Genomic DNA, 16,448 nt, shown 5'->3' with positions numbered 1-16,448 from the left:
GGTGTGCGCATGGGTGTAGAGGGGAGGGTCCCCTCTGTAACACGACTCCACTCAGCAGACAGTTAGTGTTGGCTTCCCTCAAACACGGCCCTGGAGTCCTGGAGCCGAGTCAGCTGCCCAGGCAGGTTCCTCGATGGAGTCTCTGGGCTCTGTGGCCTGGAGGGAACCCCAGAGCAGGAGAGTTTGAGGGTGTGAGGGCCCGTGGCGGCAGCTCTGATAAGGCAGTCCGTCCCCACCCGGAAGGAGCTTGGTGGCACAGTGCTATGTATTGGGCTGCTCACCGCAAGGCCAGCAATTTGAAACTAGCTGCTCCTCGGGAGAAAGGAGGCGTTCTACTCCTGTGGAGAGTTGCAGTCCCCGACACCCACAGGGGCAGTTCCACCCTGTCCCTTAGGGTCACTGTGAGTTGGCATCGGCTCAACGGCAGTGGGTTTAGGATTTCTTCCCCCACCCCACAGGCGCTCGGCACATGCTGGTGATGTCAGTTGGACAAGTTGGTTTGGGTGGGAGCCCCCTCCCAGAATCCAGTGGCGGTCCTGGGCATCTGAGTGCTGTGGGTGTTGGGGTGGGGGCAAGGGGGCGCACATGCTACATGGAGGAGAGCGCGGTCCGCCTCTGACCCTGCAAACCAGGAGCAGGAGGCTCAGGAGGACGGAGGGCTGTCCAGAGCAGGGCCGGGCAGCAAACGGGCCCTCGAGCCTTACGTCGCAGTTCTTTCGGGTCCGTGTGTACGCGTGGCTCTGGGGTGAAACCGCGTTTTTAAAGGGTAGCGTTCAGATAAAGGTGATTTCATTTGTACGTATATGTGTATGGCTCTTGAGTAATTTTTTTTTTTTTTTGGCTTTTGAGTAATTTTTAAGCTGTTGTGAGGGACAGGTTGGCTCTTCATTTCAACACTTTGCCAACCGCTGGTCTCGACCATTGCTTCCCAAACTTATTCGACCTGTCGCCCTTTTTCAGGGGGGAAAACGGCCCCCCCGCCCCCGGCAATGAAAACCATTTGTACTCTCACCCCTCACCCAAGAGCAAGTGTAGACACCTGTCTGCAGCCCCCTAGATTGTTGCAGCAGGGCACTGCCCACCCTAGGAAGTACCGGTGGCATGATGGTGACTTTCTGCAGGGAAGGTCGCCGGCCCCTTGAAGCCCAGCAGGCATTAAGCTCCCTGGGAGAGCCGGAAGAGGAGGCAGGCACCTCTGCTCTTTGAGGGTGGGAGGAGGCTCCGGATTCCCCCAGACGTGTGGAAGTGGGAAGGCCGGGAGCAGACACGTTCTGGATTGCTCCTTGTCTTTAAGCCCCGGTGTGTGTGGGGTGTGTGTAGTGGGAGGCTCTCCTTTCATAGGGAGTTGGTGTTGGCTGCATCTGTCCCATTTGAACACAGGCTGGTAAACCCTGTGTGTCTTTGGAGCTGGTCCTCTGAGGTCAACATCTGCTCTGTGAGTGGCCCTGGTCAAGAGGTGCTGCCCCACCTCACCTTGCTCAGGAGGAAATCAGAAGTTTTCTTAATAACATGAAAGTGAGTCCCGGGGCCAGAATACCTGAGAGGACAAGCCCACGTGAACAGGCCACCACTTCCAGACACAGGTTGCTGGTGCTCTGGTGTTACCAGAAGGGGGGGGGATGGGCAGGCAGATGAGGGGCTGGGTAGAGGGTTGACTGGATGGACAGTGGGAGGGTGGGTGGATGGACAACTGGATGGACAGACCTAGGGATGAACAGATAGGAGTGGGGGTAGGTGGGTAGACCGATGGACAGACTTAGGGATGGATGAGGGGATGGACAGACGGATGGGTGGACAGGTAGATAAGTATGCACGTCCATACAAGGTAGAAGATCCTCTGACACTGTTGTTTAAAAAGCGTAACAGGAAGTTGTGGTGATGAGTGTTTCAGGGCATATATTTTCACTACAAGAAGATAAGCGTTCGTATAAAATGCATAGTTTGCTATTAACCTTTAATTAATTCGTTCCTACTGCAAAGCCATCCGAGAAGAAAAACTGCCCGTTGCTAAGAAGTCAGGTCCTTGGGCCCTGGTCTTCAGCCTCAGGGCTGGAAAACAGCTCAAGGACATCTTGGAACAGGGGTTGTTTACTGCGTGTGGATGAGGTGTGACAGCACAGCCAGGTGGAACGGAGGGGGGCTTTGTGTAAACAGTGGTGGTCTGGTCACGGGCTTTCTCCTTCTGGGCAAGGAAGCCTCCTCCAGCAGGCGAGGGTGATCTCTAGCCCACCCTCTCCTTCCCATGCATGGCGCCGTGCCTCCCAGAGCACACTCTCGCTCCCTGTCCTGCTTCTCCGCTGACCTGTCCCTCTCTTTCTGTCTGCGTCTGGCCACACGGACAGCCCTCCGAGTACAGCGGCTACCTCAACTCCAGCTCTCGAGCCTCCTCCCGGGCCAGCTCGGCCCGCGCCAGCCCCGTGGTGAGTCTGTCCTGGCACTGCCTTCTCTCCTCCCCTGCCTGCCTCCATCCTCCCTGCTTCTCTGCCTGGGCACAGAACCCCGGGCTCCCAGGCCAGAAGAGCCCTCTGCTGTACTTCTCCACGCCATCGAAGGGGTTGGAAGCGATGCAGAATGCAGGCACACCTCGTTCTGCAGGTTTCCAAGGCCCTGCCGCTTTTTCACAAATCAGAGGTGTGCGGCCACCTTGCCAGTTTTCCCTGCAGGCTGTGCACACCTATGTCCCTCAGTCCCAAGTCAGTCATTCTCGCCCCTGGTGCTGTTGCACACGTCATCAGCGGAGGCCCAGGGTCACCATCACTTTTCTCTGCGCCACAGAACCAAAAGCCCCACGTGGCTCGCTGGGTGGCAGTGTCCGCTGGTTTACAGTGATCTGTGGCCCAGCCCGCAGAGCCCTGGTGGTACATGGATTATGCATTGGACTGTTAACTGTCGGGTCAGCAGTTCAAAACCACCAGCCACTTCAAGGGAGAAAGACGAGGCTTTCTACTCCTGTCAAGAGTGACAGTCTTGGAAAGCCACCAGGGCAGTTCTACCCTGTCCTCCAGGGCCGCTGGGAGTCAGTGTCCACTCAATGGCAGTGAGTGGGGCTGGTTTTAATTGGAAGCTGGCCTAGAACCCCTCCAAGCGAGGCCTGCCTGTATTTCTTTCAGCCTCGTTGCTGGGACTGCACTGCCAAATGCCTTAAGGGTCAGAGAAGAAATTCTTCGACATGCTTAGAGATGGGGGCTCTGGGGGAAAGGGGGTGGCTGGAGGAGGGGGTTGCTCGCGCATGGGTGTGCTGTGTTCGTGTGCATGTTTGTGTTTTCTAATTACTTACAAATATGTAGAAGATGGAATTGCTGTGTGTTGTTTGAAGTGTTATCTGTTATTGAACCCGAAAGCCAAGCCCACTGCCATCAGGGCAGCAGGGTGAACATGCCTGTGGCCTTTACAGGAGCAGACGACCTCCTCTTCCTCCCCTGGAGCTTAACTCACTGGCCCACCAGTACTGCTGTATTGGACCTGGAATAATCCCACTGTGTGGCAAAGCCATGTTGTTCCATCCCCTAGCCCCCTCCACTGGCTCCGAGCCCTTCCCACACCGATGAGCTCTTTGCTCTGGTGTGTGTTTATGCCGGAAAAGCCTCACACATGCTCCTGTCCAGACAGGCTGACACCCAGTGCACAGTGGGAGCTCTCAGCCAGACACGCTGATCTGGCATCGTAGTGAACACGCTCGGCCGTAGCCAAAGATGGGAGGTTCAAACCCACCAGCTGCTCAGAGGGAGAAAGAGGAGGCTTTCTGCTCCCATGAAAACTGACAGCTTTGGAAACTCACAGGGGCAGTTCTATCCCATCCTGTGGAGTCTCTGTGAGCCAGAATTGAGTCACTGTTCATGGGTTTGGTTTGGGGTCTCTCTTTGTTCTTAAGGAGTCCCGGGGGCACGGTGGGTGACATGCTGGACTGCTAACTGCAAGGTCAGCAGCTCGAACCCACTGGTGACTCCATGGGAGAAAGACGAGGCTTTCTACTGCTGTAAAGATCGGCAGTCTGGGAAACTCACCAACAGGGGCAGTTCTGCCTTTTCTTACAGGGTTACTCTGAATTAGAACCCAGGTTCTTCCCTGTACTGTAGGGTCACTGTGAGTTGGAATCGACTCAGAAAAATAGCAAAACCTCAAATGCAGTGTCCTCCGAGTCGATCCCGAGCCAAGAGACCGAGCCCAGCCATCTGTCTTCTTCCTGGGTTCCCAAAGCTCAGGTCCTGCCCTGACTGGACCGTTGCCACCTCAGTCCTGCAGACAGAGCAAGCACTGACCCCCGGGGACTGGGGTGTCAGGCATGTGTTGCAGAGGGAGGCCTATACAGACCCCTGGGCTAGCAGGGCCGGTCGGTCAGAGCCTCTCCCCAGAGTGGCCAGCAGCCCCTGGGAGAAAACCTTCAGGCCACACTCGGACGCTGGCCGCCACATCAGCCTCTGAGCCTCGCAGGACACGGACATCCCACCTTTTAAACCCCATGCCTTTGGGTGCACCACGTCTCTTAGCCACCCACAGGGCAGATCAGAAATGCCTGGAAAGTTCCTGAGACTAGAAATCTGCGCAGGAGCCTCCTCCTCTTCCTCCTGGGAGCAGCTGGCCTTTCAAAGCCAGCACGAGAGGTGGGGGCTGAACTTGCTGTCCTCTGGTGGGACCTGCCGCCTCGCCCCGCTGTCCTACACATGCTCTCCTGGTGTGGGGCACAGACATGGGCGTCTCCCCAATGTGTGACACTGAGGTTGAGAGCAACCTGTTATCCCGGTGACTGTTGGAAAGCTCCCCCGAGCCCACCCCATCCGAGCCTGCCCGCACCTCAGGTCACACGCTGCTCTAGCGATCAAAGGAGCCTGCAGCAGCCTTTACACCTCCTTCCTTCTTCCTCAGGTCGTGTTTTCCATGTTACAAAAGGGACCTGTGTTTGTGGTCACAGCGGGAGGCCGGGCACAAAGAGGGCCATTTAGAGGTTGAGCACATTGCCTACCCTCACCAAACAGCCCATCAAAACACACACACACACACACACACAGACACAGCTTTTCTAGCCGGGGAACATCCCTCCCGTCTTGTCTCACAAGGAACACACACTAGCAGGGGCTGGAGCCGTGTTTTCAGGGACACAGGTACCGCTGAGCTGAACACGTGGGTTTCCTCCACTCCGTCTGTCTATATGGTGGACACTGACCTCAGGCCGGAGGGCAGTAGGAAGCCCAGCCCGCCTCAGGCCAGACAGGCAGTGACCTGGCCCTTCTTACTCCCCCAGTGGTCGCACAGCCTCCTGTGTGTTTGCTATTCACGGATCCCTGGGAGTAGGCATTAGGCTTCAAGCTCAGCGGTTCAAGCCCACCAGCCGTTCCCGGGAGAGAAAGATGAGGCTGTCTGCCTTCCTAAAGATTTAGTCTCAGAAACCCTGTGTAGAGTCACTCTAGGACAACATGGCATAGCTTGGAACTTCAGCTCAGGGCACCCCCAGACACAGTTTCTGCCAGGGACCACCAAGCTCTAGGACAGCGGTTCTCAATCTGTGGGTCGTGACCCCTTTGGGGGGGGTCAAACGACCCTTTCATAGGAGTCGCCCGATTTATAACAGTTGCAAAATTACAGTGATGAAGGAGCAACAAAAATAATGTTATGGTTTGGGGTCACCACACCATGAGGAAACAGCATTAGGGAGGTTGAGAACCACTGCTCTAGGACAATGGGGATCACCCAACATCCCCAGACTCTGGTTTCTGCCAGAGACCACGCTCTAGTATGCTGGGACCACCGGGTACTTCCAGCATGTGCAGTCTGGCCAATGTGGTTAATAAGTCTGGGACAGGCACAGACGTCTCCCCAGTGGCTCGTACACACCCCCGCCAGCAAACGGTGTGTGTTCCTCTGTCCTTCACCGAAAGCCCCCCCCCCCCACCGAGGATGGGAACCCACAGAGTGATCCTGGGCCACTCACCCGCCTGGAAAACCCCTCGTCTGGTATCTGTCTGTGATCAGCGCATTTTTATTCAGTCCTGCTTGTCTCTCGTGGGAATCCTAAATGCTGAAACCCATGTGGTGAATCCCACCCACCCACACATACTGAGCCCATGGACGCCCACTGTGTCCATACAGCCCACCTGGAAGGGCCTCACAAATCCTTTTCCGGGCCCTGGCCCCGCTGTGTCTGACCGTCTCTGTTTTGTTCTCTTCCCTCTGCAGGTTGAGGAGAGGCCGGAGAGAGACTTCGTCGAGAAGGTAAGGTGTCCCTGGGAGCCTCTGTGTGATGTCAGCTGTCAGCTGGAGAGCCAGTGGTCGGGGGAGCCCACCCAGCAAAGCTGTAGCCAGTGTTTACTGTGGGTGCCCGCCACCGGGCCATCAGGGGCCAGTAGCTGGCTCACCACACCAGTGTCCACCTGTGGGATGTTGGGGGGGTGGCTAATAATGAGTTAATAGGAAGTGACAGCCCTGTTGACATAGTGTTACTAGGCTGGCTGCTAAGGGCAGAGTCACCAGTTTGAAACCACCAGCCAATCCTGGGGAGAAAGAAGAGGCTTTCTTCGCCCATAAGAGTTAGAGAAACTCACGGGCAGTTCTACCTGTCCTGTGATCGGCATCACCCCCATGGCAGGGAGCGACGGACTGCTTAGTAATTAGCAGCAGAGGGAGAAGAAACGGTGCTAAGAATGATTGGGGTAATGATCGCACACCTCATAAATGTGTTTAAACCACCGGAGTGAATTATATATCACGAAAACCATGTCCACTGAAAAAATTCCCTAGCAGCCCCTGGAAACAGGGCCCCTGTAGAACTTACCAGAGACCCGATGAAGGGCCTCCCTCTTGGAAACAGAGGAAGCGACAAGACACTGTCATCTCGGCCATCTGCGTCCTTGCAGCTCTGACTGAAACGGTCTCTTGCTGTTTCCCAGGGCTCCCGGAACATGCCCAGCTTGTGTGCAGCCGCCCTGGCCTCTCTGGGTGGGACGTCCTCCCGGAGGGGCAGTGGGGACACATCCATCTCCGCGGGCACCGAGGCCTCCATCAGGGAGATCAAGGTGAGTGAGGCCCTGGGCCCTGACAGGAAGGCCTGCCTTCAAGTTGCAAGAGGCCCCTTCCTTGTTAGCATCCTGTCTTATCTCCCTTCCCCACCTTCCATCAGCCTGCGGCTGTGATCACCACAAAGGAGCCCTGGTGGAGCTGAGAGTCAGGCATTTGAATCCACGGGTCGCTCAGTGTGTGAGTCTGGGTAGACTAGAGAAACAGATCCATGGACACACACGTGTATAAGAAAGAGATTTATATACAAGAGCAATTGAACATTGAGAAAGCATCTCAACCCAGTCCAGATCAAGCCCCTAAGTCCGATATTAGCCTATGTGTCCAATGCCGATCTATAAAGTCCTCTTCACACTCACAAAACACACGCAATAACGCCGAATGCAGCGATCACAGACCAGTGGGTAGAAAGTCTTTGGGTCCGGTGGCGTTGTGAGCATCTCAGCGCTGGCAGGGGTCTCTCTGTGGCTTCTCCGGCATCAGAAGTCTGGTTGCTTCAGGGTAGGTAGGTTCATGTGTAAAGTGACTAGATGTCCCGCTTTTGGCGGGACAGTCCCAATTTTTAACAATTTGTCCCACATCCCACGGCGTTTTTAAAAAGTCCCGATTTTTGGAAAGAATGCACGACAAGCTAGGGTATACGGTTTTCGGCTGCCATGTGGCTATTTCGCCAGGATATGAGTTTATCAATGGTGTCCCGCTTTACCAATGTTAAAATCTGGTCACCTTATTCATGTGGCTTCTCCAGCACAGGGCACTACAGGGAGTGGCAGAGAGAGAAGTGTCTCCCACCTCCAAGGAGGAAATACCGGATTTCCCAGAATTCTCAGGAGAAGGTCATGCCCACACAGAGGCCTCATTGGCTGTGACCTGATTGACAAGCTAGACTCCACCCCTACACTCTTAATCCTCAAACTGACAAAGGATTATGTGTGTACCCCACACAGGGACAGAATGGTGAGGCTCTGATGCACAGCCTCTGGAACGCTATGTCAGGTGACTGTGAGTCAGAATTGCCACGATGGCTTTGTGGTGTCACTGCCCTGTGTCAGATCCTTCCTGCCCCAACGCCAAGACAGGCCCCATCCTGCCCCATCTCCGGTTACCACCTCTCTCTGGCCTGGTGTAGATGTGGCCAGGCGCCTGTAGGCCCTGCACTTGTGGCAGTCTGCCTTTTCTGGGCCGTGCTGCTGGGCACCAAGGTTGCTGGCTCCCCCACCCACACCTAGTAGTGTACTTGCCTTGCCAGCCCTGCCGCACCCTCCCCACCCGGATGGGTGTCTCCTTCCCGTTGGTAGCACACCCATAGGGGACCTCGCCAAGCTGCATTTCTTGACCCTGTCCCCTCGGCCAGCATGTCGATGTCATTCTCTGCTACATCCTTGGTCCTGAGCTCAGGGTCAGGCCAGCACACATGGCGTCAACCCCCACCCCCAGGAGTGTCAAAGTACCGGGGTGTTGTGTCCGCCACAGCAGAAGGCTCTCCGGCCCGTGCTTGCCACCCAGCCTAGCTTCCAAGCGATCAGACAGCCAGTACCCCAGTTCCCATAGGTCAGTTCTGACTCAGGCGGACCCCACGTGTCACAGGAGAGCTCATATATTTTTAGGAAGTAGTTTGCCAGGCCTTCCTTCCGAGCTGCCCTGGCTGGACCTGAACGTCCAACCTTGCAGGTAACAGCCGAGTGTGTTCACTCACCGGTTGTACCGTGCAGGGCCAGGCCTCTGGCAGCCCCTCCTTTGTCAGTCAGGGCATGTCCCCCAGCTAGGTGCCGGTCACCATTCATATACCCAATGAGGGTCCGCTGAGGGGCCAGCTTGAGCCAGGTGCTGCGGGGGGCGGGTGTGGGGGGGTCAGGAATTCCCCGCTGGCAGAGGAGAGGTGTGGCACTCCCAGATGCAGGGACTGCCCTTTGTTGACCTGACCTCACAGAGCAGGAACTCTGTGCCTGAACAGATGACTAGACCCAATGCAGCAACTTTTGCACCCTGTCCCCAAGCAGTTGTGGGTGGTTTAGAAAGAGTGTGTAAGGAAACAATTCAAAATCCAAACCAAACCCACAGCCTCTCGGTCGATTCTGACTTGCAGATACACCACCCCTACCCCAACCACCCCGTTACAGAGCAGACTGGCTCCGTGGGATGTTCTTGAAGGCCATCGAGGCTTTAGGGAAACAGTCCTTGCCTCTGTGCACCCGGAGGGGTCAGACCACCTGCACTTTGGTCGTGGCCATCCGGGTGTGTACTTAGCTTTCCTTTAACACTTGGGGGAACAAAAGAGAGGAAACGGACAGGGCAAAATGGTCCCCGGGCCGCGCAGAGGTGAGAGAGCTCAGTGAAAGGAAGCAGGAGAGGGAGGGTCTCTGGTTCTTTGTGGCCGCCCGGGTCATTTGCCTGCCTTATTTTTTGCCATTTCCCCACCTAGGAGCTCAATGAGTTAAAAGACCAGATTCAGGATGTAGAAGGCAAATACATGCAGGGGCTGAAAGAGATGAAGGTATCAATGGACTGGTGTGTGGACTTCCAGTGTTAACCTGACTTAACCCAGAGAACAAACCCCGAGGCTGACCCCCTGCTGCATGTTGTGCACCAACCAGGCCGTCAGGGGGCAGCAGTGCCTGCCTTGGCGGCTCGACTTAACACATAGTAACTCCTGAATAGATCAAGTTACTAATAGCCTCGTTTGTATCCCTGATGCATGTAGTGCCTCCCCTCTCCACTGCTACTCCCTTCCCCTCCCCCTGCATAAAGCCAACTTCTTGTGTATACCGGAATGTTGCAGACCCGGGGGGAATAGGGTTCCTCGTTTCCTTCCCTCCGTGGAGTGACGCACTAGCAATGCTTTACTGGCCTTGCTCATCCAGACATGTGACGGCGACTTTGACATCGGTCAAGGAGTCCTCGTGGCATAGTGGTTATACCTTGGACTGCTAACCTCAGGGTCAGCACTTTGAAACCACCAGTTGTCTGTTGGGAGAAAGACGAGGCTTTCTACTCCTGTACAGAGTGACAGCCTTGGAAAGCACGGCGGCAGTGCCACCCTGTCCTGCAGGGTCCCTGTGGGTCAGAGTGGACTGGATGGCTATGGATGTGGGTTTTCGGTTTTATGGGACATCGGTCAGAACCTCTGAGATATCTGCGTACTGAGACCTTTCCCAGCTGGAGCCACGTGTGGGATTGATGGGAACATGTGAACATGTGCAAGGCTCTGTTAGGAGGTAGGGTGGCTTCTCTGTGTCCCTCAGGTACCTGGAAGGCAGGTGAGTGTGGGGTGACTGTTTCCTTCCTGTGTGGAGGCCCATCCCGCATCTGCCTACCTGTCCCAGTCCTGGGCCTTCCTCTCCAGCTCCTCAGGACCGGAGTCCGGCCACCAAGAAGAGGGGACCATGGGCTGACCGACCACCTGGTCATTGTCCTTTTCCATAGTTCCCCCCCTCTTCTTTGGTGGTAGTGGTAGTGCGCGTGCTGACGAGTCAGGTCCAACTCACGTGACCATGTGGCAGAGGAGAGCCGTCCCCTGGTGCTCGCTCGCGACCTTTTACAGAAACACGTCCTCCGGGTTTCTGCACAGAGCCCGGGGTGGCTTCCAACGGCCAGCTTCTCAGGTAGCTGCCAAATCCTTCCCTATTACAGCCCCAGGAGAGGGAGACAGACCGGCTGAGCACTCACGCAGAAAGAGCCACAGGTTGGCCCCCCCTAAACATATTCCCCGGGTCTGGGTTGCCAGCTGCCAGGCTGTGCACACACACCTGTCCTACAGCACCTTTCTCTCCGCCTCCGTGTCAGGGTCTCTGGGTGTGACTCCCCCAACGGTGAGGCGAGTGGTGTCACCGCCATTGTTCCTGGCTGGACCTTCCAAAGGGATGACCTTGGACCCTCCTGGCCCTGCCCCTGGGTGACCTGTGCACTGTGAGGCTCAAGACCCTGCACAGTGCTTGAGGGCAGAGAGTGTCCAGGACAGAGAGGCTCATGTGCAGGCACACAGGACAGTGAGTCGAGAAACCCTGAGAAGGACCGATGCCTTCGAATGATGGTGTCGGCATAGATTGTGGAAGACACCATGGGCTGCCGGAAAACACACAGAGGGTGTCGGGAGAGGTGCCGCCAGCGTGCTCCTGCAAAGTCAAGGTGGTAGGGCTCCGTCTCACGTTCTGTGGGCGTGAGGGGGCACCAGTCCCAGGAGGAGGGGCAGTGAAAAAGAGGAAGACCCCCAACGGGATGGATGGGCACAGGGGCTGCCGCAGCGGACTGGGCCCAACAGCCTCTGTGAGGATGGTGCAGGACCAGGCAGTCTCGGGTTCTGTTATGCACAGTGTCCTCCAAGGCAGGGCCGACTCATTAGCACCTGGCCACGGTGACGGGGCCACGAATCCAGCATGACATCCTTCCTGGATCACCCGCCCAAATCGATGATCGTCGGTGGCTTTGGGCACTTGTGGAAGGAGTTCTTTGGCATCGCTCGCGGCTCTGTCCAGGTGTGGGCCGGGCGTTTTGAGGGAGTGTGTCAGAAACCTGTTGAACAGCCTCGCTTCTGTGAAACCTGGCAGCTGAGGGGCCCCGGAGCTTGGGGCGCTGTTTGTGTTGGCTGTTCTGGGCCCCTGGTCTTCAAAGGCAGTGATTATTCTCCCTGTGGGACCAGAATGTTGTTATCCTGTGTCCTTGGTCTGAGAAGGGTGTAAACAGGTTTTGTCCCTAATGTTGCTGGGTGTGCCACTAAGTCAGCCAGCTCGGACCAGAACTTCCCCGTAGAGTTCCCTGGGCTGTCTGCTTCTACAGAAGACTGCAGAGCATTGTTGGTTTCAAACAGGCAACCTTCCCGTTCTTACCAATCCAAACTCACTGCCTTGGAGTCTATTTTAACTCATAGCGACTCTATAGGACAGATTAGAACTGCCCTGTGAATTTCCAAGACTATATCTCTTTATGGAAGTTCAAAGTCTCGTCTTTCTCCCTCGGAGCAGCTGGTGGTTTCAAACTGCTGACCTTGCAGTTAGTGACCCAACACGTAACCACAACCAGGCTCCCTGTAAAAGCCCAGCCTGTAAAAGCCACATGGCCGGAGCATCCGACCTCTGAGCTCAGGGGAGCCGAGAGAAGCAGGTCCCTCAACCGCAGCCCTCCAAGGCTGATTCCTCCACCTTCTAGACTCCTCGACGATTCTGCCACAAGCCTCCCTCTGAGGACACTCTATGTCTCTGCCGAGTTCAATAAGTCATCGCAGTGGCCTCACCAATCTTGGAGAACAGCACATCCCTCATTGTGAGGTTTCTTGGGGAAGTAACAAGCTACAGTTCAGGACTGGAAGCCACTCGGATGCAGTTCCTCAGTCAACACAGCCTCTTCTCTTCCAGGCCTGCAGCTTCCTGTCTCTGACCCACGGGCTCTCTGGGTCTCGCAGCCCGGCTTGGGCAAGTGTTACAAACCTCTTCATCTCTGCAGTCACGTGTCCAGAGGCACCCCACCCCATCAGAAAGCCGTGACCCAAGGCACTCAGCTCACGCTCGTGGGTCAGCAGAGTTAGCATACCCAGAGTTAGCGTCTCGCTCCACCCACAGGCTCTCTGCCTTCCAGCTCTGTGGGCAGGGAAGCCCACGCCTGTGTCTGGCACTGGCTCACGGCTTCCCCTGAGCCTGCCTCTGGGCTATCTCATTTTTAACCCAGCGGGATTACAACACTGATCCCTCATTAGGGCTCCAGACACCTTACCTGCATGATCCCACCCCTAGTCTGCAGTTAGCAAGCCATCTGAGCCCCTTGTTGGGCCCTAAGCTCCTCCGTCTGCATAGTCGCACCCCATCCCTTGGTGGGCGTTACACCACGTGATGTAAGTCCACGCTAACTGGGCCACACAGTGATTCAGTCACAGTCTGCCCAGCAGGTGCTTCGCCACTGGGCCACCAAGGGACAGGTGATCGCTACTGCTGTGGTTCCCAGGCGCTGTTGAATCAGATCTGTCACAGCCACCCAATGCACAGCAGGACGGAACACCGCCACTTCTGCGTCATCTTGTTACGGTTGAGCCCACGGTTGCAGCCGCTGTGTCCATCCATCTTGTCGAGGGCCTTCCTCTCTTTCCCTGCCCCTCCACTTTGTCAAGCACGATGTCCATCTCCAGGGACTGGTCCCTCCCAATAACACGTCCAAGGTACGAGATACCAAGTCTGGCCGTCCTTGCGTCTAAGGAGCACTCTGGCTGTACTTTTTCCAAGATGGATTTGTTTCTTCTTTTGGTGGTCCAGGGTAATTTCAGTATTTTTCACCATCCCATAATTAAATTGCCTGGTTGACCCCATGTTGTTTCTGGGTGCCGTCGTCGGCTCCGGCTCACAGGACAGCAGAGCCTCAGCTCCGCAGAGTTCAGGCTGTTTTCTGAGTGTGGAGGGTCTGATGGAGCTGCCTGGTGCTGCTTATTCTGATCCGGTGCCTCTAAGAAAGAGACCTGAACTTAAGGCTGAGTTTTAGATAGATAGATAGATGATAGATAGATAGATAGATATAGATATAGATATTTCTCACAAAGGAATGCTGAGCTCATCTGTCTTGGGTTCTAGGCCTTGGAAATAGCCACGTCAGATGGTGTTATGCCTATGCACTGGCTCTGAAAAAGAACCTGGTCGTAGGGGGGCAGGTTTTCAAAACGGGGGTGGCACACCCCTCGGGGCTCCCGGAGCCTCACCTCAGTGCCCTGGTCTCCGCAGGACTCGCTGGCCGAGGTGGAGGAGAAGTACAAGAAGGCCATGGTGTCCAACGCCCAGCTGGACAACGAGAAGACGAACTTTATGTACCAGGTGGACACCCTGAAGGACCTGCTGCTGCAGGTGGAGGAGGAGCTGGCGGAGTCCCGGCGGCAGTACGAGGAGAAAAACAAAGTGAGGGCGGTGGGCAGAGCCCTGCGCAGCCGTGGCAGGCGAGGGCCGGTCTGGCCCCAGGTCCCAGCAGCCCCACAGGGTTCCCCAGCCTGGCGTGGCCAGCTGTTTGCCTCAGGACCCCCAGGGTGGCAGGGGAGCACTGCAGGGCTCCTCACACGGAGGAGCGGCCGGCCAGCTAGCTGGAGACCCAGGCAGAGGGCCCGGGACAGGCAGGCTGCAGAGCTATTGCGGGCTCCAGACCACGGCAGCCACGTGTGTCTGTTTCCCGGCACGAGGGAAAGGGACGTGGGTGCTAGGCTCTAGTCTAGGAAGCATGAGGAGAAAGTTGGAAATCTTTCGAGAATGACCAACATGAGCCACAGGGACACAGCATGGGGAGAACAGGCGGTTGGGAAAATGTTGCCGACACACTTGCCCCACGCAGGGGTGCCCCAGCCTCCCCACGCAGGGCTGCCCCAACCTCCCCACGCAGGGCTGCCCCAGCCTCCCCAACCTGCCCACAGAGGGCTGCCCAACCTCCCCACGCAGGGCTGCCCAACCTCCCCACGCAGGGCTGCCCAACCTCCCCACGCAGGGCTGCCCCAACCTCCCCACGCAGGGCTGCCCAACCTCCCCACGCAGGGCTGCCCAACCTCCCCACGCAGGGCTGCCCCAACCTCCCCACGCAGGGCTGCCCCAACCTCCCCACGCAGGGCTGCCCAACCTCCCCACTCAGGGCTGCCCAACCTTCCCACTCAGGGCTGCCCAACCTCCCCACTCAGAGCTGCCCAACCTCCCCACTCAGGGCTGCCCAACCTCCCCATGGAGGGCTGCCCAACCTCCCCACGCAGGGCTGCCCCAACCTCCCCACACAGGGCTGCCCAACCTCCCCACTCAGGGCTCCTCCAACCTCCCCACTCAGGGCTCCTCCAACCTCCCCACTCAGGGCTGCCCAACCTCCCCACGCAGGGCTGCCCCAACCTCCCCACGCAGGGCTGCCCCAACCTCCCCACGCAGGGCTGCCCAACCTCCCCACTCAGGGCTGCCCAACCTCCCCATGCAGGGCTGCCCAACCTCCCCACTCAGGGCTCCTCCAACCTCCCCATGCAGGGCTGCCCCAACCTCCCCACGCAGGCTGCCCCAGCCTCCCGTTGGTAACAAGCGCAGCGGAACCCCTCGGGGCTCCTTGCCCACTGCAACGCGCCCTGCTCTGGCCCCTGCAGGAGTGTGAGAGGGAGAAGCACGCACACGGCATCCTGCAGTTCCAGTTTGCGGAGGTGAAGGAGGCGCTGAAACAGCGGGAAGAAATGCTCGAGGTAGGTGCTGCCTCCGCTTTCCCCAGGCTGCCCAGCCGTCTCGGACAGCAGTGGGAGGAGAAGCCGGCCCACTCTCGGCATTTGCATTGCGGCTAATTGTCTGCATCTGCCTGAGGAAACCACCCCCTCACTGGTCAAGAGCCTCCTTCTTCAGTGGGTTTGTATTTGCTTTAGGAGGAGAAATAAGTAGGAGGCAGGATAGTGAGCTCCCAAAGAGGTCCCAGAAGCTCTAGCTGTGTGACCGTGCAGGTGGAGGAGCTCTGCTGATGGGGTGGAGTTGGGGACCTTGGGATGGAGCAAGGCGCTCTGGTGGTACAGTGGGCTGCAGGTTAGGCTGCTAACCACAGCACCCGCAGTTCAAGACCACCAGGTGCTCCCTGGGGAAAAGATAAGGCTTTCTACTCCCAGAAAGTGTCCAAGTCTCAGAAACCCACAGGGGCAGCTCCCCCTCCCCCCTCCCTCTCACCCCTACCCCCACCCCACCCCCATCCACCAAGGTCACTGTGAGTCAGAATCGACTCAATGGCAGTGAGTTTGTGTTGTGGGGGCCCAGGAAGATGGTCATGGGGCATCTGGTGGGTTAAGAGACTAGAGTTGTTGTGAGAGGCAAGTAGGAAGGGTGGAGGCAAGAGGTGGAATGAGGTGGGGGTGGGGGGGTGAGGGCACAAGCCAGGGAAGGGAAGCAGCCTCCAGAAGCTGAAAGGGTCAGGATTGTCTCCTAGAGGACTCAGAATGACCACAGCCCTGCCCTCACCCGGCTTTTAGCCCCGCCAGGCTCAGGCCTGACACGTGACCCCTGCGACCATAGGCTTATGCTCTCCTTATTGCCTCCCCTCCCACCCAGCCTCCAAGACAGTAAGTACTCACACCCTGCAGTATGGGCAGGCTCCTCCAGGGTGACGTGGTTCTGCCCCACCCATGCCTAGTCAGGTGGCCACACAAGTCTTTTGGTCCCCCAATCACAGAGAAGCCCCGTGGACGCTGTGCTGTAGTCGCTAAGTGTGGGCAGCGAGACAAACTCAGATCACTGCTATCGCGGCAGCTCTGACCCTCCCTCCCCCGAGCCCTGGTGGAGCTGTGAGCTACACGTCGGCCTGCTAACCACAAGGTCAGCAGTTCGAAACCACCAGCTGCTTCCCAGGAAAAAGACAGGACTTTCTGCTTCCTTAAGGAGTCACAGTCTTGGACACCCACAGGGGCAGTCCTACCCTGTCTTGTGGGGCCTCTGAGGGTGGCAATCTGACTGACATGGGACAAAGAGACAGGACAAGGGCAGTTG

At 57.1% G+C, this 16,448-nt stretch overlaps 1 protein-coding gene across 24 annotated transcripts in view; it reads left to right on the top strand.

Annotated features, from left to right (window-relative positions):
* LRRFIP1 (LRR binding FLII interacting protein 1) overlaps positions 1-16,448 on the top strand; it is a 124,872-nt gene that overhangs the window by 87,560 nt on the left and 20,864 nt on the right. For 18 of the 24 annotated variants that reach the window (XM_075529238.1, XM_075529237.1, XM_075529239.1 and 15 more), the window contains 5 exons: positions 6,172-6,207; positions 6,882-7,007; positions 9,431-9,502; positions 13,704-13,874; positions 15,077-15,169. In XM_075529238.1, coding sequence (XP_075385353.1) covers positions 6,172-6,207; positions 6,882-7,007; positions 9,431-9,502; positions 13,704-13,874; positions 15,077-15,169 — 498 coding nt within the window. Of the gene's footprint in view, positions 1-2,231; positions 2,421-6,171; positions 6,208-6,881; positions 7,008-9,430; positions 9,503-13,703; positions 13,875-15,076; positions 15,170-16,448 lie in introns of those variants that run through there. The other 6 variants (XM_075529240.1, XM_075529220.1, XM_075529224.1 and 3 more) reach the window with 2 other exon arrangements.

The sequence above is a fragment of the Tenrec ecaudatus genome, chromosome 13 (genome assembly GCF_050624435.1).
Source record: "Tenrec ecaudatus isolate mTenEca1 chromosome 13, mTenEca1.hap1, whole genome shotgun sequence".
Taxonomy (NCBI): domain Eukaryota; kingdom Metazoa; phylum Chordata; class Mammalia; order Afrosoricida; family Tenrecidae; genus Tenrec; species Tenrec ecaudatus.
This window is presented reverse-complemented; position numbering and strand designations above follow the sequence as displayed.